Here is a 25,785-nt window from a genome sequence, read left to right as displayed (position 1 = left end):
TAAGTGATCTTGATTTCCATTCCTTGTCGCCCTTGCTTCTGGTCTTCTTGGTAACATGCCACTTTTACAGCCTTCCATATGGCCATTCTCAGTTTCTTCATCTTGCCCTTCCAGTTGGAAAATAAGAGTGACATTAGCCTAAACACACACACACACACACACACACACACACACAGAACTACTGCCACATGTCTGCAAGGAAACAGCAAGGTGCAATACTTTGTCAGGTGGTTGCAAATCACTGAACAGGCATATAAATACTAGATGAAAATCTGAAAGCAAGTCTTACTGTTTCATCCTGCTTTTGCAGACAAGTGATCTGTTTATAACTATTTCCTCATCTGTCAGAAGGTGGAGAGATTCTACGCTTTTTAAAGAAGAAACTCAGGGTCCTTTACTCCTCAGAGCGGTAGCATCACCAGTACAGGCTTCTCACTTGTCAGGCCTGTGTTCACTGGAGCCCAGGGGGCTGGATGTGAGGATTACCCAGCATTGGCAGGTGTTCACACCGAGCACATGGACCCTGGAGACTTGAGAGATAAGAGTTAATATCGTTCTACATATCCTGGAAAAGTCTGGTACCTGGAACAAAGACTGCGTAGCATTACTGTGTAGATACCAGTCAGCCTGCTCTGGTCCCGGCATGGTGGCCTCTCAATAAATATTCTTAAAATGAACGGGAATCCTGTGGTTCTTCTGCCAGGCACCAAAATGGGAATGTTTCCAACCTTAATACCTATGTGTAAATTATTTCTGTTCAAAAATAAAAGACTGTATTTCAGTGATGGTTTTATCTCCATGTTCCATAATTCTTTCTGACAGCTGAGGCTCACAATTCTGGGCTGTGTACTGTCTAGATGTCAGACTTTGTATCACAGCAGACCCACAACCTGCTCGGCAGTAACTTATTTCAGGTGAAATTACTTTACTCCACCTACATGAGGACCCTTGATGATTTATGTGTTAGGAAAGTTTATAAGCACTTTTTTTTTTTCTTGCGGTACGCGGGCCTCTCACTGCCGTGGCCTCTCCCGTTGCGGAGCACAGGCTCCGGATGCTCAGGCTCAGCGGCCATGGCTCACGGGCCCAGCCGCTCCGCGGCATGTGGGATCCTCCCGCACCGGGGCACGAACCCGTGTCCCCTGCATCGGCAGGCGAACTCCCAACCACTGCGCCACCAGGGAAGCCCAGTTTATAAGCATCTTAATCAGTAGGGCAACTAGCAAATAAAACAAGAAACTTTCAAGTTGCACATACCCAAAATGTTCATGAAAGAAAGAAGTCAACAGCTAAGTTCCCACCAAGGGATTTTGTCCAGCAAAGGATACTGCAGGCCTGAGGCCACAGCACTGGTGCGATAACCTCCCAGGCGTTGCCCACTCTCAGAGCAGTGCCAGGCAAATTGCTTGTCCTGTCCCGTGCTCAGCACCCACTCCAGCTCCAGGACAAACAGGATCATCGTCACTCTGCTCTGATGCGCTAAAAGCCAAGAGACAAGAAAACAACCCATAAAGCATCCTACAAGAGGCTGGTAAAGCATGGTCCACAGAGATGCATCATTCCCTCCTCCCCACTCCAGAGTAAGCTGAACAGTAGATAATCGTTACAAACAAGGGCTAGAACAGTGGTTCTCATCAGGGGGACAGGCATGCCCCTGGAGAAGACCACATCCACGTTTCCATAAGAAAATTTTCCCCAACCACTTCCCTGGCGGTCCGGTGGTTAAGATTCCATGCTTCCAATGCAGGGGATGTGGGTTTGATCCCTGGTTGGGGAATTAAGATCCCACATGCCACGTGGCGTGGCCAAAAAATAATTAATTAATTAATTTTTATAAAAAGAAAGAAAATTTTCCTAACACCCAAAGGGCCTGGACCACCTCTCTCAGACATGTTAGAACTGCTGGACTAGAGAAAGGCAGATCAGTGTGACTACAAAACACATTAGGAACAACGTTCTGCTAATAAACTCACTGGTGTCTGTTTATTTAAGCTTGAAAAAAAGCAAAGAGCATTACTGTTCTCCTTTTGATGAAGGTTTGCTTTTAAACCCACAACAAAGTTCTAGATGAATTTTCTGTGAGAAATTAAACGCTTGGAGCTTGGAGAGGAGGGCAGAATTATTCCCAAGTGCCATATAGAAAAGAATGAGATATCCCTTACGTCAAAGCATACATAATGAGAGCAAACTTCCCAGGGCTGCTTATATACAAGGACAACACCATCACGGAAGTACTGCATCACACAATTTCAGAGTTAGAAGAACTATTCATGTCATCTACTCCATCTCCCTATTTTACACGTGGGCAAACCGAGGCACGATCGAGTTGAGTAGTTTGGCCAATCTCATGGCTTCTCAATTACCAAATAAAATCAGTAAAATATTCGCTTTCTTCCTCTTACACAATTCCAGGGGGAGAGGTATAGGGGGTCCACGGCCACTGAACAGAGCTGACTGGAATAAACAAAGATTGATATCCCAGAACTTGGACCCACTGGGCTCTGTGCCCAGGAACTGGCAGCCTGGTGGGTGAGAGGAGACTCATCCTGTGTGTGACGAGGTGACAGAGAAGCCATCAGCTTCCCATTTGGATCATGAAAATAGGACTGGACGTGGATGGATCAATGCAGCTCTATCAGCAATAACAGCATCACTGCCAATTTCTGAGTGTCTAACAAGTGCCAGGTACTTAAAGATATTGTCTCACTTAGTCATTGTAATGACTCTGCAAAGCTGGGTGTTTTCCTCCTTTTACAGACACAGCCCAGCCTTACCAAGATGGTGCTTCTAGACTGGCTAACAAACAATACAGTCCGAACCATAGTGAATACCTCCGGGACAGACATTTCACCAGATGCCTGATGTTTTAAAATCCGATATTTGGCGCTTGGAGAATCTAAAGGGATTGAGAAGGGGTATAGAAACAATAATACTGTTAACATCTCTACCCAGTATCTGCCTTTCAGAGAATCGGCCACCATCAAGATCAAAATGTTGTCTTAAACTAAAAGATGGGGCTTCCTGGAGAAGCTTCTGAAGATCTTGTCATGTCTGTGTCATCAAAGGCCCAATTTAAGTTCCACCAATGGTGGAATAAAAGCGAACTCTCTAATGGTTCACTTTCAACTGTACCCACGTCTATTGCAGGCAGAAAGTGGTCCCCAGCGCTTCGCTCCCTTTTCTCATGAAGGGGCCTTTGATCTTTCTGTTACTTTGTAAGTCCAAGGGGTTGACAGTAGCCCAGAAGATAAGGGGGTTTACCGCCCTCTGAGCTGCCAGAGGAGGAGACGGAGGCTCAAAAATGTTACGTGGCTTGCTCAAAGCTACACAATCAATGAGTGATGAGGCTAGAATTAAAACCCTAGTCTCTCTGCCAAAGTTGGTTCTCTTTCTCTGTCAGGCTGCCTATGACTACTGAAAAGACAAACAAAAACAAACAAAGAACAAACCCTAAAACTCAAAGCACATAATCTTTCTAAGGTGACAGAATTCTCTTATTCGAAAAGAAACCCTTTGAAGATACATACGTATTGTTAAGCTTCAGGAACCTGGGCTTGAAGCCTGGCTGTACTTCTTAAATAGGAGCCAGGACCTTGATCTTACGGAGGAAGCATCCAGTTTCTCACAATTAAGTACAGTTGACTCTTGAACAATGCACATTTGAACCGCGTGGGTCCACTTATACGCAGATGTTTTTCAACAGTAAATACTACAGTACTACATGATCCAAGGTTGGTTGAATCCGCGGATGTGGAGGAACCGTGACACAGAGGAACCGCGATACGGAGGAACTGCGGATACAGAGGCCCGATATAAATTATACATGGATTATCCACTGTGGGGAGGGTTGGTACCCTTTACCACTGCATTATTCAAGGGTCAACTGTATGATGTTAGCTATAGTTTTTTGTTTGTTTGTTTTTGTTTTTTTTGTTTTGTGGTACGTGGGCCTCTCACTGCTGTCGCCTCTCCCGTTGCGGAGCACAGGCCCTGCGGCCATGGCTCACGGGCCCAGCCACTCCACGGCATGTGGGATCCTCCTGGACCGGGGCACGAACCCGCGTCCCCTGCATCGGCAGGCGGACTCTCAACCACTGCACCACCAGGGAAGACCAGCTATAGTTTTTTATAGACGTTTCTCTCTCAAGTTGAGGAAGTTCCCCTCTATTTGTAATTTGCTGAGAGTTTTTATCATGAATGGGTGTCAGATTTTATCAAATGTTTCTTCTGCATCAATTAATATGATCATTTTTCTTCTTTAGTCTTTTGATGTGATGGGTTACACTGATTTTCAAAAGTTGAACCAGCTTTGCATATCTGGAATAAACCCCACTTGGTCATCGTGTATAATTCTTTTCATACATTGTTGGATTTGCTAGTATTTTTTTGAAGATTTTTACATCTAAGCTCATGTGAGATATTGGGTTGTAGTTTTCCTTTCTTGTAATGTCTTTGTCTGGTTTTGGTATCACTGACCTTTTAAAAAATGTTAATTGAGATAAAGTTCACATAATATAAAATTCACCATTTAAACCATGTTAAGAGTGTATAATTCACTGATCTTTAGTATATTCACCATGTTGTGCAATCATCATAGAAAATGTACTACTTCCAGAACAGTTCCATCACCTCAAAAAGAAACCCATACCCTCTACTCCCCCTTCCCCATCCCTGGGTAACCACTAATTTACTTTCTGTCTCTACGGATTCTCCTGTTCTTGACATTTCATATAACTGTAATCATACAATGTATGGTTTTTTGTGTCTAGTTTCTTTCACTTAGCATGTTTTCAAGATTCATCCACATTGTAGCAGGTATCAGTATTTCATTCCCTTTTTATGGCCAAATAAAAATTCACTGTATTGATACACTACATTTTGTTTATCCATTCATTCATACATGAACATTTATTAGGTTGTTTCCACTTTTTGGCTATTGTGAATAATGCTGCTGTACATAAGGGTATAAAAATATCTGTCCCTGCTTTCATTTCTTTTGGGAATAAACCTCACTTGGTTGTGATGTACTTACCTTTTTATACATTGCTGAATTTGATCTGCTGAAATTTTGTGTAGATGTGTTTGCATCTATTTTCACGGGGGATGCATAGATACTATGCATGTCTTGTTCACTATTATAATTCTCAGTTATTGGAACACAATAGGTACTCAATCAATACTGGATAAGTGATATGTGAAAAAAAATTAAAGAATAAATCCATAGGGAAATGAATTTTGGCTCAAAATCTAGAAATAAAGAGCTCAATGCTTAGAATTTTCCAAAATCAGGAGGGGCTGCTATGTCTTTGGAGGGTATCAGAGGAGAGGCTGGATGATCATGAATGAGGTCACGAGATTTGGAAGAAATGACGTCTAAGTGAAATGACGTCTACCTCTAATGTTCTGACCCCTGACATTGGCCTGGATGAAAAAAATCGTCAGTGAAAATTGCTCCTGATCTATACTATATAAAGGGCTTACAGTACACTGCCAATGTTGAAGACACAATACAACCTGAATTCCTTCCCTTAGACAATATGAACACTTTCAGCCTCTTAAAATATTTACCCAAAAATGAAATGAGCTCCACGGAAAGCCAACCCTGGGCCCCGCTCTCCAAGTCTGCCGCAGGGTTTCCAGGCAGCGGCGCGGAGCGGGCAGACAAAGGACAAAGGCTGTATGCTCTGGAGTCACACAGACCCGGTCTGGCTTCACACTTTACCAGCTACAAGACCACACGCCCAATCTCTCTGGGCCTCTGCTTCTTAATTCAAAAATGGGGATAATATTCGCCACAAAGGGTTGCTGTTTTGTTCCCGCTGACTGCTGTAAAGTTAAGTCCTCTCTTGTGGCAGTGGAAGCCACTGAGAAACATTTCACAAAGACAATGAAAACACTGCTCTCGTTCCTACCTTGATAGTTTTTCACAGGAGTCATCTTGTTATAATCTTCTGATAGAAGAAACTCCTGCAAAAGAGAAGCAAAATATTAAGCCAAAAGAAATTCTTTAAGTGGATAAATATGTTTTGGTAAAACTGGATTGTATGAAGCAAACATCATCACAGAATTATACCTAACGTGATATTTTGCCAATCAACTCAGCATTTTCTGTACCTCTTTAAAAGTAACAATCATAATTACAATCCAATGCGATTATCATAGTTTTTACCTTATAACTCTGAAGTTGATTTTTTTTTTTTTTCAAGTATACATGAGAAGAAAACTGGATCAAGTTCAAAGTCTTGATCCTGGTCAATTTTGAAGGTAAATCCAATTCAAATTACTTTTCTCTCTGTGGTACCACAACTGAAATTTTGCAAGGCTCTGGCCAGTGAGCAAACGGATGGCAACCCTCTATTAGGGAAATAAATGAGTTATTTTAAAGATTCTGTTTCTAATAACAGTAGCTTATTTCCCGGTACAACAAGGCTGCATCTTACTCATCCCTCTATCCCTACGGCACCCGGCACAGTGCTTTGGTACAGTAGGTAGTCAACAAATAGTGAAAAAATGGACATGTAAAAGGTATCTCCCAATCTGACGAGGTTAGTTTGGATATCAAATGTACTCAAAAATATCAGTTTCTATATAACACATTGTGTGTCCTCTTTGTGAGGACACACAGGAGGTGATTTTGTGTGTGAGTATGTTTGCATGCTTCACCTAAGCACATACAATGACTTATATGTAGAAGCCAACCAAGTGTTTATAAGCCCCAGCCAGGTTTTGAGTCCCTTACCTTCTTTCAAATGCAAAATGCCCATATAGTCTTAAACAGTAGGCTGTCAAATATAAGGAGAGCTCTGAAGTGTAATAAATTGATGGCTTTATCTGAACTTAAAAACAGAACGAGTCTTTTCAAAACATTTGGAGGCCTCCAGAATTTCTCCTTGATGACTTCAAGAAAGGTGGTGGGAGGACAGACACACAGACTCGTGACTTGCAATCTGGGTATTTACTGAGTTCATATAGTTTGTGTGATTTTTCAGAAGTAAATAATTATACTGTTTTTGTGATAGATGCCACAAAGTTAAATAAAGCACAAGGTGACGCGAGAGAATGAACACGGTAACAAAGCTCCTCTGGGTGTCTGCTTTTCCATCCCAGCCCTCCTTAAGAAGCTTATCTACAAATGGATTTCTTCACCATGATTGTCTCAGTAATAACATTATTCAACTTGTCACTTTTAAAACTTCGTATCATTATTCCTACAAGGAGCAGCACTATATTCATTTCTCGTTTCTGAAGAGCTAGACTCACAACTGAAGAGAGAAGACTAATTTTTAAAGAAGTCAAGTTGTTTTCCCATAAGGAGCTTACAGTGTGGGTAAGAAGCCACGCACGTGTCTGAGCAACGGTTCACTACCACCCTTAATCCCCGGCAAGAGTAGCTCAACCCTGGGCCCCATACTTTAGAGTGCCCCAAATTTCCTAACAAAAAAACAAAACAAATTTCTTAAAGACGATTGTTATTTGAGCAAGTGTTTACTGAGTTCATCTAGTGCATATGCTATTTTGAATATACTGAACTGGTTCTTTAGCTTGGGGAAAAGGTACATTCATTCCTTTTGGAAACAGACAGGGTATAAAATAAACAACTTGAAGATCTGTGCTTAGGATTAACATACACATACACAATACAATTACCAGTTCACTGCATAGGTAAACTTAATTTTTTGTTCATTTGTTTTTCCTATGAAAATAGATACATAATCATGGAGAAAGCATGGGAAATTGCCAGCATTCTTTTTCATTATTACTTTTTTGATCAAAGAAACAATATGCTATTCTAGGAATTGTAAGACTGATAAATACTAAACAGTCTCTTATGATACCATTTCTCAGAGATAATTATTATGGAAAGTATAATTGGAATAATAAAACAAAATATTAATATCATTTAACAATACTTTTTTCTGGTAACAAATCACGCACATCATTCCATATGAGTACATGCTTATCAACTTCAATCTTTTTAATGACTGCATAGGATGTTTTTTGTTTTTTTCTGGTATGCGGGCCTCTCACTGTTGTGGCCTCTCCCATTGCAGAGCACAGGCTCCGGACGCACAGGCTCAGTGGCCATGGCTCATGGGCCTAGGCGCTCCGTGGCATGTGGGATGTTCCGGGACCGGGGCACGAACCCGTGTCCCCTGCATCAGCAGGCGGACTCTCAACCACTGCGCCACCAGGAAAGCCCGGCATAGGATGTTTTTAATGTCCTTCTATTAACAAATGTTTACACTGCTTCCAGTTTTCCTTATTAAAAATATATCACATGAACCCACAGCCAACATCGTTCTCAATGGTGAAAAACTGAAACCATTTCCTCTAAGATCAGGAACAAGACAAAGTTGCCTACTCTCACCTCTATTATTCAACACAGTTTTGGAAGTTTTAGCCACAGCAATCAGAAAAGAAAAAGAAATAAAAAGAATCCAAATTGGAAAAGAAGAAGTAAAGTTGTCACTGTTTGCAGATGACATGATACTATTCATACAGAATCCTAAAGATGCTACCAGAAAGCTACTAGAGCTAATCAATGAATTTGGTAGAGTAGCAGGATACAAAGTTAATGCACAGAAATCTCTTGCATTCCTACACACTAATGATGAAAAGTCTGAAAGAGAAATTAAAGAAACACTCCCATTTACCACTGCAACAAAAAGAATAAAATACCTAGGTATAAACCCACCTAAGGAGACAAAAACCTGTATGCAGAAAACTATACAACACTGATGAAAGAAATTAAAGATGATACAAACAGATGGAGAGATATACCATGTTCTTGGATTGGAAGAATCAACATTGTGAAAATGACTGTAAGACCCAAAGCAATCTACAGATTCAATGCAATCCCTATCAAACTGCCAATGGCATTTTTCACACAACTAGAACAAAAACTTGTACAATTTGTATGGAAACACAAAAGACCGCAAATAGCCAAAGCAATCTTGAGAAAGAAAAATGGAGCTGGAGGAATCAGGCTCCCTGACTTCAGACTATACTACAAAGCTACAGTAATCAAGACAGTATGGTACTGGCACAAAAACAGAAATATAGATCAACAGAACAGAATAGAAAGCTCAGAGATAAACCCACACACATATGGTCACCTTATCTTTGATAAAGGAGGCAAGAGTATACAATGCAGAAAAGACAGCCTCTTCAATAAGTGGTGCTGGGAAAACTGGAGAGCTACTTGTAAAAGAATGTAACATGTAACATCATACACAAAAATAAACTCAAAATGGATTAAAGACCTAAATGTAAGGCCAGACACTATAAAACTCTTAGAGGAAAACATAGGCAGAACACTCTATTACATAAATCACAGCAAGATCCTTTTTGACCCACCTCCTAGAGAAATGGAAATAAAAATAAACAAATGGGACCTAATGAAACTTAAAAGCTTTTGCACAGCAAAGGAAACCATAAAAAAGATGAGAAGACAACCCTCAGAATGGGAGAAAATATTTGCAAACAAAGCAACTGACAAAGGATTAATTTCCAAAATATACAAGCGCTCATGCAGCTCAATATCAAACAACCCAATCCAAAAATGGGCAGAAGACCTAAATAGACACTTCTCCAAAGAAGATACACAGACTGCCAACGAACACATGAAAAGATGCTCAACATCACTAATCATTAGAGAAATGCAAATCAAAAGTACAATGAGGTATCACCTTACACTGGTAAGAATGGCCATCATCAAAAAATCTACAAACAATAAATGCTGGAGAGGGTGTGGAGAAAAGGGAACCCTCTTGCACTGTCGGTGGGAATGTAAATTGATACAGCCACTATGGAGAACAGTATGGAGGTTCCTTTAAAAACTAAAAATAGAACTACCATATGACTTAGCAATCCTGCTACTGGGCATATACCCTGAGAAAACCATAATTCAAAAAGAGTCATGTACCACAATGCTCATTGCAGCACTATTTACAATAGCCAGGACACGGAAGCAACCTAAGTGTCCATCAGCAGATGAATGGATAAAGAAGATGTGGTACATATATACAATGGAATATTATTCAGCCATAAAAAGAAACGGAATTGAATTATTTGTGGTGAGGTGGATGGACCTAGAGTCTGTCATACAGAGTGAAGTAAGTCAGAAAGAGAACAACAAATACTGTATGCTAACACATATATATGGAATCTAAAAAAAAAAAAAGGTTCTGATGAACCTAGGGGACAAGAATAAAGACACAGATGTAGAGAATGGACTTGAGGACATGGGGAGGGGGAAGGGTAAACTGGGAGGAAGTGAGAGAGTAGCAGTGACATATATACACTACCAAATGTAAAATAGATAGCTCGTGGGAAGCAGCTGCATAACACAGGGAGATCAGCTCAGTGCTTTGCGACCACCTAGAGGGATGGGATAAGGAGGGTGGGAGGGAGATGCAAGAGGGAGGGGATATGGGGATATATGTATGCATATAGCTGATTCACTTTGTTATACAGCAGAAACACAACAATGTAAAGCAATTATACTGCAATAAAGATGTTAGAAAAAAAATATCACATGGTCAATCAATTTATGACAAAGAAACCAAGAATATACAATGGGGAAAGGAGAGTCCTTCAATAAACTGTTGGGGAAACTGTACAGTCACATGCAAAACAATGAAACTGGACTACTATCTTATACCATATACAAAAATTAACTTAAAATGGATTGAAGACTTGAACATGAGACCTGACCATAAGACTCCTAGAAGAAAACATAGGTGGTAAGTTCCTTGACATTGGTCTTGGTGATGATTTTTTGGATATGATACCAAAAGCAAAGGCAACACGAACAAAATTAAACAAGTGGAACTACATCAAACTGAAAATCTGCACAGCAAAGGAAACCATCAACAAAACAAAGAAGTGACCTACTGAATGAGAGAAGATATTTGCAAATCATATATCTGATAATAGGTTATATCCAAAATATATAAAGAACTCAAACAAATCAATAAAAAACCCACAAATAATATGATTTAAAACTGGGCAGAGGATCTGAACAGAAATTTTTCCAAAGAAGACATACAGATGGCCAACAGGTAGATGAAAAAGTGCTCAACATCACTAATCATGTGGGAAATGTAATTCAAAACCATAATGAGATATCACCTCACACCTGTTAGAATGGCCATTATCAAAAAGATAAAAGACAACAAGTGTTGGCAAGCATGTGGAGAAAAGGGAACCCTTCTGTATTGTTGGTAGGAGTGTAAACGGGTGCAGCCACGATGGAAAACAGTATGGAGGGTCCTCAAAAAGTTAAAAATAGAACTACCATATGATCCAGCTATTCCTCAGGGTATTTAACCAAAGAAAACAAAAACACTGACCTGAAAACATATATATACTCCCATATTCATTGCAGCATTATTTACAAATAGCCAAGACATGGAAGCAACCTAAGTGTCCATGGGTGGATAAATGGATAGAGAAAATGTGATATATAACTACAATGGAATATTATTCAGCCATAAAAAAAACTTCTTGCCATTGGTGACAACATGGAGGGACCTTGAGGGCATTATGCTAAGTGAAATACGGCAGACAGAGAAAGATAAATACCATATGATCTTGCTTACATGTGGAATCGTTAACAAAGCAAAACAAAACACCCCAAAGAAAACTGAACTCATGGATACAGAGGACAGACTGGTGGTTGCCAGGGGCAGGGCAGGGTGGCATGATCAAAAGGGGTGAAGGTGATCAAAAGGTACAAACTTCCAGTTACAAAATAAATCCTGAGATATGTACAATATGGCGACTATAATTAAAAATACTGCATTGTATATTTGAAAGTTGCTAAGAGAGTAGATCTTAAAAGTTCTCATCACAAGGAAAAAAATGTGTAACTGTGTGTGGTGATGAATGTTAAACAGGCTTGTGGTGATCATTTTGCCATATATACAAATATTGAATCATTATGTTGTATACTTGAAACTAATATAATGTTATATGTCAATTATCTTAATTAAAAATGAGTTGTATATAAAAATAATCACATAAAATGTACTGTATCTCTTTATATTTCTAGCAATATTTCAATAAAATAAAGTTCTAGAAGTAGAATTGCTGGACCAGAGGATATGACCATTTAAATTTGATAGATATTACCACATTGACTTTATAAAAGATTTTATCTACTAAACTTACAAACAATATAATGTAAAAGTTTGGCTGAAGCTTAGATTATCTTGTTGGGATTGACCAATCAAAGATATACACATTTTAAATTATTTTATCCATCTCTCTACCCTCCCTTCTTTATATTCAGCTGTCTACATATCTATCATCCTAATTTTTATTTTTTAAGAGCATTTTTAGATTCACAGCAAGATTGAGAGGAAAGTACAGAGATTTTTCATAAAGCCTCTGTCCTCACACATGCAGTCTCCCTCTTTATCAACATCCCACGGCAGAGTGGTACATTTGTTATAATTGATGACCTACACTGACACATCATTATCACCCGAAACCCACAGTTTACACTAGGCTTCACTCTTGGTGTTATAAATTCTGTGGATTTTGACAAACGTAAAATGACATATATCCACAATTAGAGTATAATACAGAGTATTTTCACTGCCCTAAAGATCCTCTGTGCTCTGCCTATTCATCTTTCTCTCCCGCTTAAGCCCTGGCACTACTGATCTATTCACCATCTCCAAAGTTTTGCCTTTTCCAGATTGCCACAGAGTTGGAATCATACACTAGGCAGCCTTTTCAGATGGTCTTCGTTTATCTACTAATATGCATTTAAGTTTCCTCCATGCCTTTGCATGGCTTGATTGCTCATTTCTTTTTAGCACTGAATAATATTCCATTGACAGGATGTACCACAGTTTACTAATCCATTCATCTACTAAAGGACATCTTGGTTGCTTCCAAGTTTTGACAATTGTAGATAAAGCTGCTATAAACATCTGTGTGAGCGTTTTTGTGTGAACATGATTTTTCAACTCCTTTGGGTAAATACCAAGGATTGGTGGGTTGTATGGTGGGATTGCAATAAATCTATAGATCAAATTGGGAAGAATTGAAATCCTGACAGTATTGAGTGTTCCTATCTATGAACATGGAATATCTATTTGTTTAGTTCTTTGATTTCGTTCACCAGAGTTTCATAGTTTTCCTCATATAGATCTTGTACATATTTTGTTAGATTTACAATAAACTAATTCATCTTTTGGGGTGCTAATGTAAATGGTGTTGTGTTTTTAATTTCAATTTCTACTTGTTCATTGCCGATATACAAGAAATGACTGATTTTTGTATATTAACCTTGAATCCTGAAACCTCAATATAACTGCTTATAAGTTCCACGAGTTTTTTTTTAATCAATTCTTTTAGATTTTCTACATAAATGATCATGATCTCTGCAAACAAGATAGTCTTATTTCTTCCTTCCCAATCAGTATACATTTTATTTCCATTTTTTTTGTCTTATGCATTAGCTAGAGCTTCTAGTACAATGTTGAAAAGGAATCATAAGAAGGAATCAATGTTGAAAAGGAATCATTAGCCTTGCCTGGAACCTGATTTTAGGGAAAGCTGCTGGGTTCTCATCACACCTGTTTTTAATGCTCACAGTAATAGATCAAACAATACAGTATATATAAGGAAGAGGTTAGTAATTATCTCCACCCTCTGTCTCAATCCTTTGAAGGAATCCGTGTTTGTTAAAGGTCTGTGGTATCCTTCCACATCTTTTTTTTTTTCTAAAGAAAACCCTTATGCAAACATATATAGTTTTTTTGGTTTGTTTTGCTGTACAAAATAGGATCACACTATAGATATTATTCTACAACTTGCTCTTTTCATTTATAATATATCAGAACTATCTTTCCAGGACAAAACACACTCCAAAATATGGATATGCCATATTTTATTCAAGTATCCCCCATTAAATTGACTTTATTCTGCTTGTCTCCTATTTTTTACTATTGCAAAAATACGGCAAGAAATGTCTTTGAATGCATAAACATATGAACTAATGTACATGTTGAAAAGATTGCTGGCCTCAAAGATTGTGTACACTTAATATTTTAATAAACTCTGCCAGACCACTTTCTAGATGTATGCAGTATTTCATTTCCCCACCATCCGGCCCTCATACGACAGCATATTTCCCCATATCTCATCAGCATTAGATATTACTCATCTTTTCAATTTTTTGTCAAATTAATGTACAAAACAGTTATAACTCACTATGGTTTAGTACATATTACCCTAACTGCTTATGAGTCAGAGCACTTTTTATATGTTTATTTGCCATATTCATTTCTTGTTTTATGAATTTTGTCTTCAAATTCTACTGCGGCCTGGTTTCCTAAAAAGTAGAGTTAGAGGCGAAACTTAAGTGCTATTTCTTTGTTTGGAGATGTGATATCAGTGGTCTGAGTGAGGGGGAAGCAAAGTGAAGCAAAAAAAGATGAATGGTGTATCACTAAGCTCAGCCGTGTTTCATGAAGAACCCAGCTAGTTCTCCAGCATATAATAGGTCTCTGGACAGAATAAACACCAGAATTTGGAAGAACCCATTGGAGAGGGGGATGAAGAGGGAATTTATCTGCCAGCTCTCTCCTCCCTTGTTTTGAAATTTGATCACAACTCCACAGAACTTATTTCCCCCCTCCTTCTGCCTATCCTTGTTAGCAGCCACTAGGGGAAGTCAGAGTTTAGGCCTTGCCAGAGCTGTACTTCATACTACTCAGAAAGCCACTGAGGATATCTTCTTTGAGTTTTGGTTTAAAGATAACAAAGCATAGTAGTAGGTAAGAGTTCAGAGCTCAGGCACTGGAGCCAAACTGTCTGGTTTAAATCCCAGCTAAGGGCTTCCCTGGTGGCTCAGTGGTTAAGAATCCGCCTGCCAATGTAGGGGACACGGGTTTCAGCCCTGTCCGGGAAGATCCCACATGCTGTGAAGCAACTAAGCCCACGCACCACAGCTACTGAGCCTGCGCTCTAGAGCCCGTGAGCCATAACTACTGAGCCCGTGTGCCACAACTACTGAGCCCACGTGCCACAACTACTGAAGCCCGCGCGCCTAGAGCCCGTGCTCCACAACAAGAGAAGCCACTGCAATGAGAAGCCCGCGCACCGCAATGAAGAGTAGCCCCCGCTCGCCGCAACCAGATAAAGCCTGCGCACCGCAAAAAAGACCCAACACAGCCAAAAATAAAAATAAAAAATAAATAAATTTAAATCCCAGCTAAAACATGTACTAGTTACATGACCTTGGACAAGTTACTCAAGATTTCCGTGATTTGGTTTTCTTCTCTGTAATAGCTTCATAAGACTGCAGTGAGGATTAGTTAATCCTTATGAAGCATTTAAAACAGTGCCTGGCACACAGTAAGTACTCTTTGCGAGTTATGTTAAATAAATAAATGCTACCTTTGGAAAATGAATTAAGCATCTTACCTTAAAAAAAAAAATCTTTTGGAATATAATGAACAATTCTGATTGAAGAATTAGAGAGAATTCAGCTATAAAATCATGAATGCCTGGTCCTTTTTAAAATAGCAACTTTTAAACAATTTTTCTAATTTCAGTTATTGGTCTATGGAAGCTTTCTACCTCTCCTTGAGTCAAATTTATTAATTTATTTTTGTTATAAAATCACACATTTTCAGGACTTCCCTGGTGGTCCAGTGGCTAAGACTCCATGCTCCCAATGCAGGGGGCCCGGGTTCGATCCCTGGCCACACCGCACAGCATGCGGGATCTTAGTTTCCCAACCAGGGATGGAACCCACGCCCCCTGCAATGGAAGCGCGGAGTCTTAACCACTGGACCGCCAGGGGAGTCCCAGGAGCTGCAACCTTTCTGAGGTCCACTTCCACAAGCAAATTTCAGGGTTTTTTCCAGGTAAAGTTCTGTATATATCGTAATGTTTATGGATTCCCCAACCATTTAATACACGTGTAAAAACTGTGCTAGTATTTTAACGAGTGTCCTATCTTTATTTTTTACATATCACCAGCAAAGTTGGTTGGTTTTTGTTGTTTGGACAAAGTTTTTGAGTATTGCGTCCTTATTTTCCCCATATGTCCTATGGTTTTAACTGTGTGATTCTGCACAGTGCAGTGATTTTAAAAAACATATGTTGTGTTACAGCAGAATTAGGTGGTTACAAATATAATGTGGTTGTATCTGTTTTCTTATGCTTAATAGCATCTGCTTTTTATTTTTATAGTTTTCCTTAATGACACATGCTAGGAATTTATCTATTTTATCAGTACTTCCTAAAACCCAGCTTTTGGTTTTATTTGCTGTCTTTTTGTCTTCCCTATCTCTAATTTCAGTATTTATTTTTATAATTCTCTCTTCCAACCTTCTTTTGGTTTATTTTTATCACTTGTTCATAAATTAAACTGAATGCCTGGTTCACATGTATACATCTTTATTTTAAAGTAGTAATATTTTAAGGTAAAACTGTCTAAATATAGATTTGATTGTATTCCATAGGTTTTGATACAAAGTTGCTTGCTTTTAAAACAATTTCTATATTGTTTTATGAATTACAGAAATATATCACTTATATATTCATTTCCTCTTTAAATTAGGAGTTACTTAGAAAAAAACTCTTAATTATAAGCGGTTACATTTATGCCTATTTTTTGTTAATTTCTAGTTTTATTAGCTTATATTCAGTAAACATATAATATTTTTAGTTAAGTAAAAGTTAAGTTAGTTAATTTAGTTAAGATTTTTCTTTGTGGTCAAGATTAACGATTTTATAAGTCTTCTGTAGATGAGAAAAAAATGTATTTTATCCAAAGGTCTAGACCTATTTGTATATCCATCCAATGAAACTTGATGATAATTTTCAAATAGTGTATATTTTTCCTTATTTTTTATCTATTTGAATTTCAAATTCAGAAATAACTGCACTAGAGAATTGTGCTTTATTTTTAATATTTAATTTCTGATTATAAAAGTAATATGCTTACTATAAACAAAAACTATGGAACAGTATCAAGAAGGGAATTTAAATTGTCTATATCTCTACCAAATAGTGATAAATACTGTTAATATTTTGATTATTTTGCTCTTCAATCTTTGCTCTGGTATACATAAGAACACAACTGGAATAGCAGTACTACTGAAGCATTTCCCATGTTATTAAATATTCTTTGAAAACATAAGTTTAATGGCTACATAGTATTCCACTGGAAGGCTATATAAGATTTTAACTAATTAGTCCCTGACCATAACGTTTCTAAAACACCAGTTCTTATTACTATAAAAAATTGAGATTATCTTTATAAATAATCTTTGTCTGTTTTTATGATGGTTTTCTTTGGATGGTTTTCTAGAAATGGAATTATTGATATAAAGGTACAAATAGTTCTAAAGCTCTCATTGCATATCACCAATACTTTTTCTAAATAGTTTGTGTCAATTTATGTCCCCTCTATCAGTGTACGAGAGCCTGTTTTATTCAATTCTAGCCAATTTGTAATTCTAAACTTGCTATTCCTTAGCTAAAAATAGAATTAAAAAACTTTAACACTTTAAAATGTTTACTAGCCCTTAATATTTCCTCTTTTGTGACTTTTTCTGCTATCTACAGGATTTTAGTGTTTTTATCTATTTGTATATGCTTATCACAGATTGAGCATAGTATCCTTTCTCTATCATATTTTAAGCAACTATTTGTTGTTTTCATTTAAATTGTATTCAAGCAGCTTTTTCAGAGTGAGAAATTTTGAATTTTATGTAATCAAATATGATACTTTCCTTTGTGATTTCCACTGTTTTAAGCTTACATGTTCTTCCTGATAGAGACTGTTTATAAATGCCCAGTCTGTTTACTTCTAGCTTTTTGTTTTTCTTTTTTAAAGCTTTACTTTGTACATTTAAAGGTGCTTTAAGCTCCTGGAATTTATTTTGGTATAGGACATGAAGTGAAGATTAAAATCGAAAATTGATCTTTTTCTTAAGAGAAAACCAACTGCTTCAGCACTATTTATTTAAAAACTTTTCCCATCCACAACTAATTTCTAATGTCTTCTTTACCATATTTTATGTTCTTACATATAATGGGTCTCTTCGGTAGTTATCTAACTCTGCTCTATCGATCTGCTATTCTATTCTTACGTCAAAATAAAAATGACTTAGTTACTGCGGGTACAAAATATGTGTTAAAAAAATGTATGTGTTAACACAGAAGCTATGTGTGTCCTAATTTCTCTTCTTAAAAAAATGCAGCTAGATGATCATTATAATAACCTTTTTTGTGACAAAAAGAAAGATCACATTAAGAATTTTGATTGGAATTGCACTAAATCTCTAAATTCAGGAAGAACTGACATTTAAAAGTCTTCTTCACTTTATAATTTTCTTCAGCAAAGTTTCATATATTTCTTTTTGAGATCATATTTAGATTTTTGTTAATTTCTGTGAGTGGGATTGTTTTTTCATTCCTCAGTAAACTGAGTAAAAAAAAAAAAGATTTATGATTGCTGTTTTTGGACTAAAATTGAAAAATAGTGATATCACAGTTCCTGGGAGACACTACTGACCCACTAAAAATCTTGATTTGTGGCAGCTACAGTGACATGATCAATACAGGAGAGGGTACAAGGTTACATGGGACATTTAACACAACGGTGACTGCCAAGGCAGAATGAAGCACCATTCCATTCCCAGGATTTAGAAGGAAAGGAAGAAGGCATGTTTCAGATCAAATTAAGGAAAGATAAGAAAAGAGAAAAAAACTGGCAAGACTGGTTATGTCCCAATGTTAAGGGCTGTTATTGATAGAGCTTTGGACTGGGGGTGCAGCAGAAAATAAAAATGGAGTAATGCTATTAAGCTTCTTCATACATTTTTCAACACTTTTCTACTACTCCTCGTCTCTTTGAATTCCTATGAAAACCAGGTCCTGCAGAATGAGTCAATCAGATGGTAGTATTCCTTTATTTGGGCAACATCGTACCGAAAGGAAAAGTTGCCAATATGCCCTGTCATTAAAGAATGTCAACAAGGCCTGTGCTTGTGTACACACAATGCCGTTCTCGACCCTCTCAAGGCATGTTTCACAAGAACGATGATTATTTCCTATGGGTTTATAAAAATTCATCTGTCAAGTAGATACCAGGGCTCTTGTTTGGTAACAGAGGTCACCTTCACCTGAGTCAAGTTGTTCCTTAGCTTTTTGTCAGTCTAAGAGGTTAACAGGCAGTACTTTATGTTTTCACTCAAATGAAAGGTATGTTTGGGCTTTTTTTCTGGTCATCCTTAGACTCCTACACATCACAAGTTCCAGGGATGTCCTGGATTCTTCTGGGAAATGCAGGAAGTAATGGAACAGCAGACTAGGATCCAGAGTGCCATGCTGCAGCTTCTGGTTCCATCCAGGGACCAGGCAGGCATGACAGGAGCACAGTATGGCCCAGGTGCTGGAAGAAATTAAAGTATCCGCACCGCTTCAAAGACACCCTAATTTTGTGTGAATGTCAAGGCAGCAGCCCTCACCCTAGACCAAGTATATTTCCTGACCAGTTTTCTTTCTTTCTTCCTCCTTCCCCCTCTCTCTTTCTTTTCTTACAAAGTGATGTTCAACCACTGCAAAATATAAGAACTTTTGAACAATCGATATTAATTAAATTAGCAAGCAAGGAGCTTGCCTCCTCTGCTGTTCCCATGGTTATCCTGACTCTGTCTGAGTTTACAGTAAGGGAATGCTACACAGCTCTAAGCACGGCCCACCTGCTCACTTATCAAGCTTCAGTGAAATAGATCCTGAAGAATTCTAATAATAGAACCATGGTATCTTCCACATTAAAAATATATATAAATATAAAGTTTCTTGCTTTAGTTGAAAGTTTGCCAATGAGCTCTTATTTCTTAAAATATAGCACTACTTGAGGGAGTAGAAATGTCTAAAATCAGATAATTTGCTATCGAGTCTTTGTTGTGTTTGTTGCATATCAGAACATATAAATTGATTTAATGCTTGATAAATCTAATTATTATAAGGAAAACTGAATCAGAGTCTCTGTATAGGTTTTCCTCTTCCACAGGGGGAAAAAAAAAGTCAAACCAACCAGCAAGGTCATACGAAAAATAAACAGGAACTCTTAACTCAGCCCAAACGTGATGAAAAATGAAGGGAGGAATGTCATCAGCTTAACTACCCAGCAAAAGTGTCACAAAGTACACAGCTCTGAGGTACTCCTCTATGTGTGCCTAGGCAAAGCCATTACTGAGGAGAGGAAATATATAAAAAGTTTCTTGAACGCATAGGTACTACATTTCTGGTTGGGAACAGAGGTGTCTTCTTCCTGCATCTGCCTTCATAAAGTAGAAATTGATCTAAAGCCAGAATCTTGCTGGGAAGCTCCATATTGGTAAAATTCTCATTTTACATTTCCATGTAAAATCCATTTCTGCTTCTGCTTTAAAAATGTTCAGGACATTGTCAAATATATTACTTAGTACCTCAATTATTAATTTACATGAGGGTGACTGACATTTTTTATTGTGGTAAAAATACGTAATATTGAATTTACCATCTTAACCATTTTTAAGTGTACAGGGGTGTAAAGTATATTCACACTGTTGCACAATGTATCTCTAGGAACTTTTTATGAAACTGAAACTCTATACCCATTAAACACTAATTTCCAGCCCTCCCCCAGCCCTTGGTAACCATCTTTCTAATTTTTTTTTTTTTTTATGATTTTGACTACTTTAGATACTCCACATGAGGACCATCATACAATATTTGTCCTTTTTTTTTTGTGGTACGCGGGCCTCTTACTGTTGTGGCCTCTCCCGTTGCAGAGCACAGGCTCCGGACGCACAGGCTCAGCGGCCATGGCTCACGGGCCCAGCCGCTCTGCGGCACGCGGGATCCTCCCGGACCAGGGCATGAACCCGTGTCCCCTGCATCGGCAGGCGGACTCCCAACCACTGCGCCACCAGGGAAGCCCCAATATTTGTCTTTTTGTAACTGGCTGATTTCATAAAGCAAAATGCCCTTTCAGAAAGCTTATTTCATCAATGTTGTAGCATGTGTCAGAATTTCCTTCCTTTTTAAGACTGAATAATATTCTATTATATGTATTTACCACATTAAAAAAAAATCTATTCATCTGTCAAGAGACATTACACAACACTGTAAAGCAACTATACCCCAATTTAAAAAAAAAAAAAAGTGAGAGACATTAGGGTTGCTTTCACCTCTTGGCTATTGTGAATAATGCTGCCATGAACATGGGTGTATAAATCTCTCTTCCAGATCCTGCTCTGAATTATTTTGGGTATATATATTCATAAGCGGGACTGCTGGATCATATGGTAATTCTATTTTTAATCTTTTAAGGAACCGCCATACATAAGAAGGTGATTGACTATAAATTCAGTATTAGAAAATTCTTAACTACCCTTATAACTGCCTTCTTTTTTATTATCCAGTTTCATGATTAACAGTGTCTCCTTGTTGCCTTCGCTACCAGGTGGTTCAGAATCAAATTCAAGTCTTAATCATACAAACTGTGCTAGTCCTTATAATCTGCACACTTGTGTTACTCTGTATGTTTCACTCAGGCTCTTTTGGTTGCTGGGAACTCAAGCCAGTAAAGAAGAGAGGATTTACTGTAAAGAGATGGGAAGCGGTGGCCACTGAAACCACGCTGCCACTTCTGTCTCTCTCTTGCAGGCTCAGGGCCTCTCTCCTGTTATCTCTGTTTTTTTCTGCTCTCTTTTCTCAACCAACCAGTCCCATCCAACAACTCAGCTTCTGTTCCCTCATAACTGGAGCTTGCATGTGGCCATCACTGCCCCTCTGGCCCCTCTCTACGTGACCTTTCAACTTTACCTTCACCCACTGGCTTGCTCTCTTAGTACCTCCAGGTTCAAATTCAAGTCAGGAATCTGAACAGCCTAATTATCTTTTCTCACTAGGACCCTAGCCAGCCCATATGAAGCCCCTAGCCAGCCTCTGGGCTAAGCATCCACTGTAGGAGGTCACTACTCCGCGGAAGGAGGAGCGAAGGAGTCTGCATCTCATCCATGGGGTTCTCATTTGACCTTTTTCTACCAATATGTCTTGCTCTCTCTTTGGATTTGCTTTTGATATGTGCTTTATTTCTCCTTTCTGCACAAGAACCAAAAAATTCAAATCCCAGAAGGATGATGCTAAGAAAGAACCTCGAATATTCTCATGTTCTTATTTATGGCTGTCTCCACACTTTACCAATCAGTGGCCTGCAATTTGCACCTCTTAGTTGTCTTTTTGTTTAATCAGCAGTTCTCAAACTTTCGGGTCTCTAGTTTCCTTTACTCTTAAAAATTATTGAGAACCGCTGGGTTGGATCTATTGATATTCATCATATTTGAAGTTAAAACAGAGAAAATTGTAGACTATTAATTCATTAAAATAACAATACTAAATTTATTACATGGTAATATAAATAACATACTTTATGAAAATATCTATATTGTGCAGAACAAAAAATTAAGTGGAAAGAGTGGCATTGTTTTCCATTTTTGCAAATCTCATTAATAGAAGATAGTTGGCTCTTCGTCTCTGCTTCTGGAGAAAATGGAAAAAAAGAAAGGCAAATAGCATCTTAGTATTATTATGAAAACAGCTTTGACCTCACGGATCACAGGTTGAGAACAACTGGGTAAGTGACTGACCTGACTTTCGGTTTTGATTAACCTTCACTCAGATTCTGCCAATTTGCCTGGAGAGTTGAGTTATTCTTGTTTGTTTTTAAATTATGAAAAGAGGCTTCGCTGGCTACCAAACGATGGAACATTGTCTCCACCCAGGAACTGGGAGGGTAGGAGCCTTTTCCCCCTTCCATGAAATGCCTAATGGCCCTAATCTTTTCTAACTGCATGCATTTTAAGAAGTGGGGAGAAGGAATGCTTTAGCTGCAAACCCCCAGCCTCAGGTCTAAACTTTGTAAGAAACCCTTAGTCATATTTCTAAGAAGACTAACATGTTACATTACTTGGAAGCATCTGAAGCAAGAGAAAAGATAATTGGGGTTTGTGTAGCAACAGCAGCTGTTGGCCTCTCTAGATTCAAAATATCACCTACAAAGAAACAAATTCAGGTTTACAAATTCTTTTGATAAATTCTCCTTCAGATACAGGTTTAGACACAAAACACAATTTCAAGGTTTTTCCTCACATAAACACAGGTCTACCTACTCTCTCTCTAGGCTTGCCTGGGTGCTTAATTGTTTACCTGTCCTCACCTTTCTTAACATCAACAGCAACATGTTTTTGTGCTTTCCTACCCCTAGTCCTCCAGCACCGAATGCAGGTAACCAGATGCAGTTGGTTTTTCAATAATATCTCTCCCAACAGGATCGAAGGGAGAGAGAGGGTAAGAGGCAAAAGATACACGAGTTTAGATGTGAGCACTTCCGTGGCTGCCTCTGGCAAATTTCAGAATCTTAAAGACAAATGCTCTTGGAAGTCATTCAGTGAATAAGGAATATCCTGCTCAAGGCCAGAATATGAAGCCAGAACACTGATGTATCCCACAAAGTCGCTGAAGTATTCTGCGTCCCCATTACATTGCACAGATAGTGAAAGAGACTGAATACCGTAAAAACATCCACACACAATAAAAATTCTGCCATAATATTAACAGCAAATTACATGGGAGATCAGTTTACATAAAGGCTAGTTGTTCATACTTACTTTTTAAACAAAAAAAGGCTCAAAACTTTCGACAAAATTGTTCTGGACAGAAAAGTTGCCTGCTGAAATTGCAGACTGCTTATCGGTGGCGCCATGAAGTTTAGTGCGACGGCCAAGGCTGGAAACTGCTGTTCCTACTTATGAGAGCAGCTGGTGAAAGAAGTTTGGCCTTTTGGTTGTTAAGGTTTGGATTTCTTGAAATTTTAGAGTTTGTAAGGGGTCCTAGCACAATGACTCATTCTTTAGATTAAACTGAAGTCCAGAGACACTAAGGGACTTATTCAAGGTCACAGGTGTACTTGATTGCACAACCCAGGTTTGAAACTCGGGTCTCTCTCTTGAATTTTGTATCTACTGATCTTTTAACTCACACAAACCTCAAAGAGGCTCTTCAAAAGGGGACTGAAACCAGGTGACTGTCTCACTGAATTTCTATGAGCAAAGGAAAATATTACAGGGCAAATTCTGAAATCACTCCACTCTTCAGAGAATCTGCATGACAATACAATATACAGCAGACATGAAAGAAAGATAAGCACCAAGTACCACTAATACCTCCTTCATTATCCCTGTTTCCCAAGTCTGACACCTTGAAGCAGGACCAAGCAGTATGTCATGGGCACTGACCAGTCAGGACCCAGGCTGGCTGTAGACAGGAGCAATGATGTAAACTGGACCAAAACGAGTTTGGCCTGGGAGTAATCTTCACCAATTACCCTTTCTCTCCACTCAATTTCTCCTACACATTTAGTCATCAGATTCTTACCATCCTTCTTGAACCCATGCCCCTGCCAGTGCATTTCCAACTAAATGACATTTGTCCTTGACAGTGGACTAAACATCTCTTACTACCTAGCCTCTGCTGGAGTCTCTCCTTTCCCAAGAAACTGTTCCCTTTCCCCAATCTCCAACACTTTTCAAACCTAACTTTCTGGGCAAGGTTGAATAGTCTGCATTTGTACGATCACCCAGGCAGAATAGATCTTTCCTTTGCTGAAGTTCAAGAGACACTATAAACTCTTTTATGATATTGATCAGAATCTGCATTAAATTAGAGCTATCGCTGATCAGATTATTTTATCCTTCCCTATAGATTTTAAGTTGAAAGTAATGGAATTTTTGTTGTCTTAAAACAGTATCTCCCACAGGTCCAACATTTTTCCCATTATATCACGTATGAAAGTTAATAAATATTTTAAAATAAAGGAATAATCACTTCTTGTTTTTATAAAAGAGAAATATGTCAAGATTTTAATTGTACTAATATTATAAACACTCCTGCCTCAGGTTCTTTGCACTGGCTGTGCCTCTCTTTTAACACTGTTTTCCCAGGGACCTCCCTGGTGGTCCAGTGGTTAAGAATCCATCTTGCAATGCAGGGGACGCCGGTTTAATCCCTGGTAGGGGAACTAAGATCCCACATGCCACAGGGCAACTAAGTCCGCACGCCGCAACTACTGAGCCCGAGTGCCACAACTAGAGAGCCCGCATGCCACAACTACAGAGGCCACGTGTTCTGGAGCCCACGCACCACAACTAGAGGGAAGCCCATGCACTGCAATGAAGAGTCCACACCACAACAAAAGATCTTGCATGCCACAACTAAGACCCGATGCAGCCAAAAATAAATAAATAAAAAAGTATACAGAAGACAGGGGCTTCCCTGGTGGCGCAGTGGTTGAGAGTCCGCCTGCCGATGCAGGGGACACGGGTTCGTGCCCCAGTCCGGGAAGATCCCACATGCCGCGGAGCGGCTGGGCCCGTGAGCCATGGCCTCTGAGGCTGCGCGTCCGGAGCCTGTGCTCCGCAACGGGAGAGGCCACAACAGTGAGAGGCCCGCGTACCGCAAAAAAAAAAAAAAAAAAAAAAAAAGAAAGTATACAGAAGGCAAAAAAGCATATAAAAAATAAAATAAACACTGTTTTCCCAGATATCAGTGTGATTTGTTACCCCAAGCTTCAAGTCCTCTGTCCAAAAGATACCTTCTCAATGAGGCCTAACGTGTCCACCTTTAAAATAAATCACAATCCATCTCCCTGCCCCACCCTCATATTCCAATCCCCTTCACTCTTCTCTGTTTTCCCCATAG

General features: G+C 38.7%; 1 protein-coding gene across 3 annotated transcripts in view; it reads right to left on the bottom strand.

Moving 5' to 3' along the window:
• WDFY2 (WD repeat and FYVE domain containing 2) overlaps window positions 1–25,785 on the bottom strand; it is a 182,776-nt gene that overhangs the window by 53,144 nt on the left and 103,847 nt on the right. For all 3 annotated transcript variants that reach the window (XM_033436916.2, XM_004274620.4, XM_033436917.2), the window contains exons 4-5: window positions 5,913–5,967; window positions 1,329–1,479 (exon numbers count right to left, since the gene is read on the bottom strand). In XM_033436916.2, coding sequence (XP_033292807.1) covers window positions 1,329–1,479; window positions 5,913–5,967 — 206 coding nt within the window. The remainder of the gene's footprint in view (window positions 1–1,328; window positions 1,480–5,912; window positions 5,968–25,785) is intronic.

The sequence above is a fragment of the Orcinus orca genome, chromosome 18 (genome assembly GCF_937001465.1).
Source record: "Orcinus orca chromosome 18, mOrcOrc1.1, whole genome shotgun sequence".
Classification (NCBI taxonomy): Eukaryota; Metazoa; Chordata; class Mammalia; order Artiodactyla; family Delphinidae; genus Orcinus; species Orcinus orca.
This window is presented reverse-complemented; position numbering and strand designations above follow the sequence as displayed.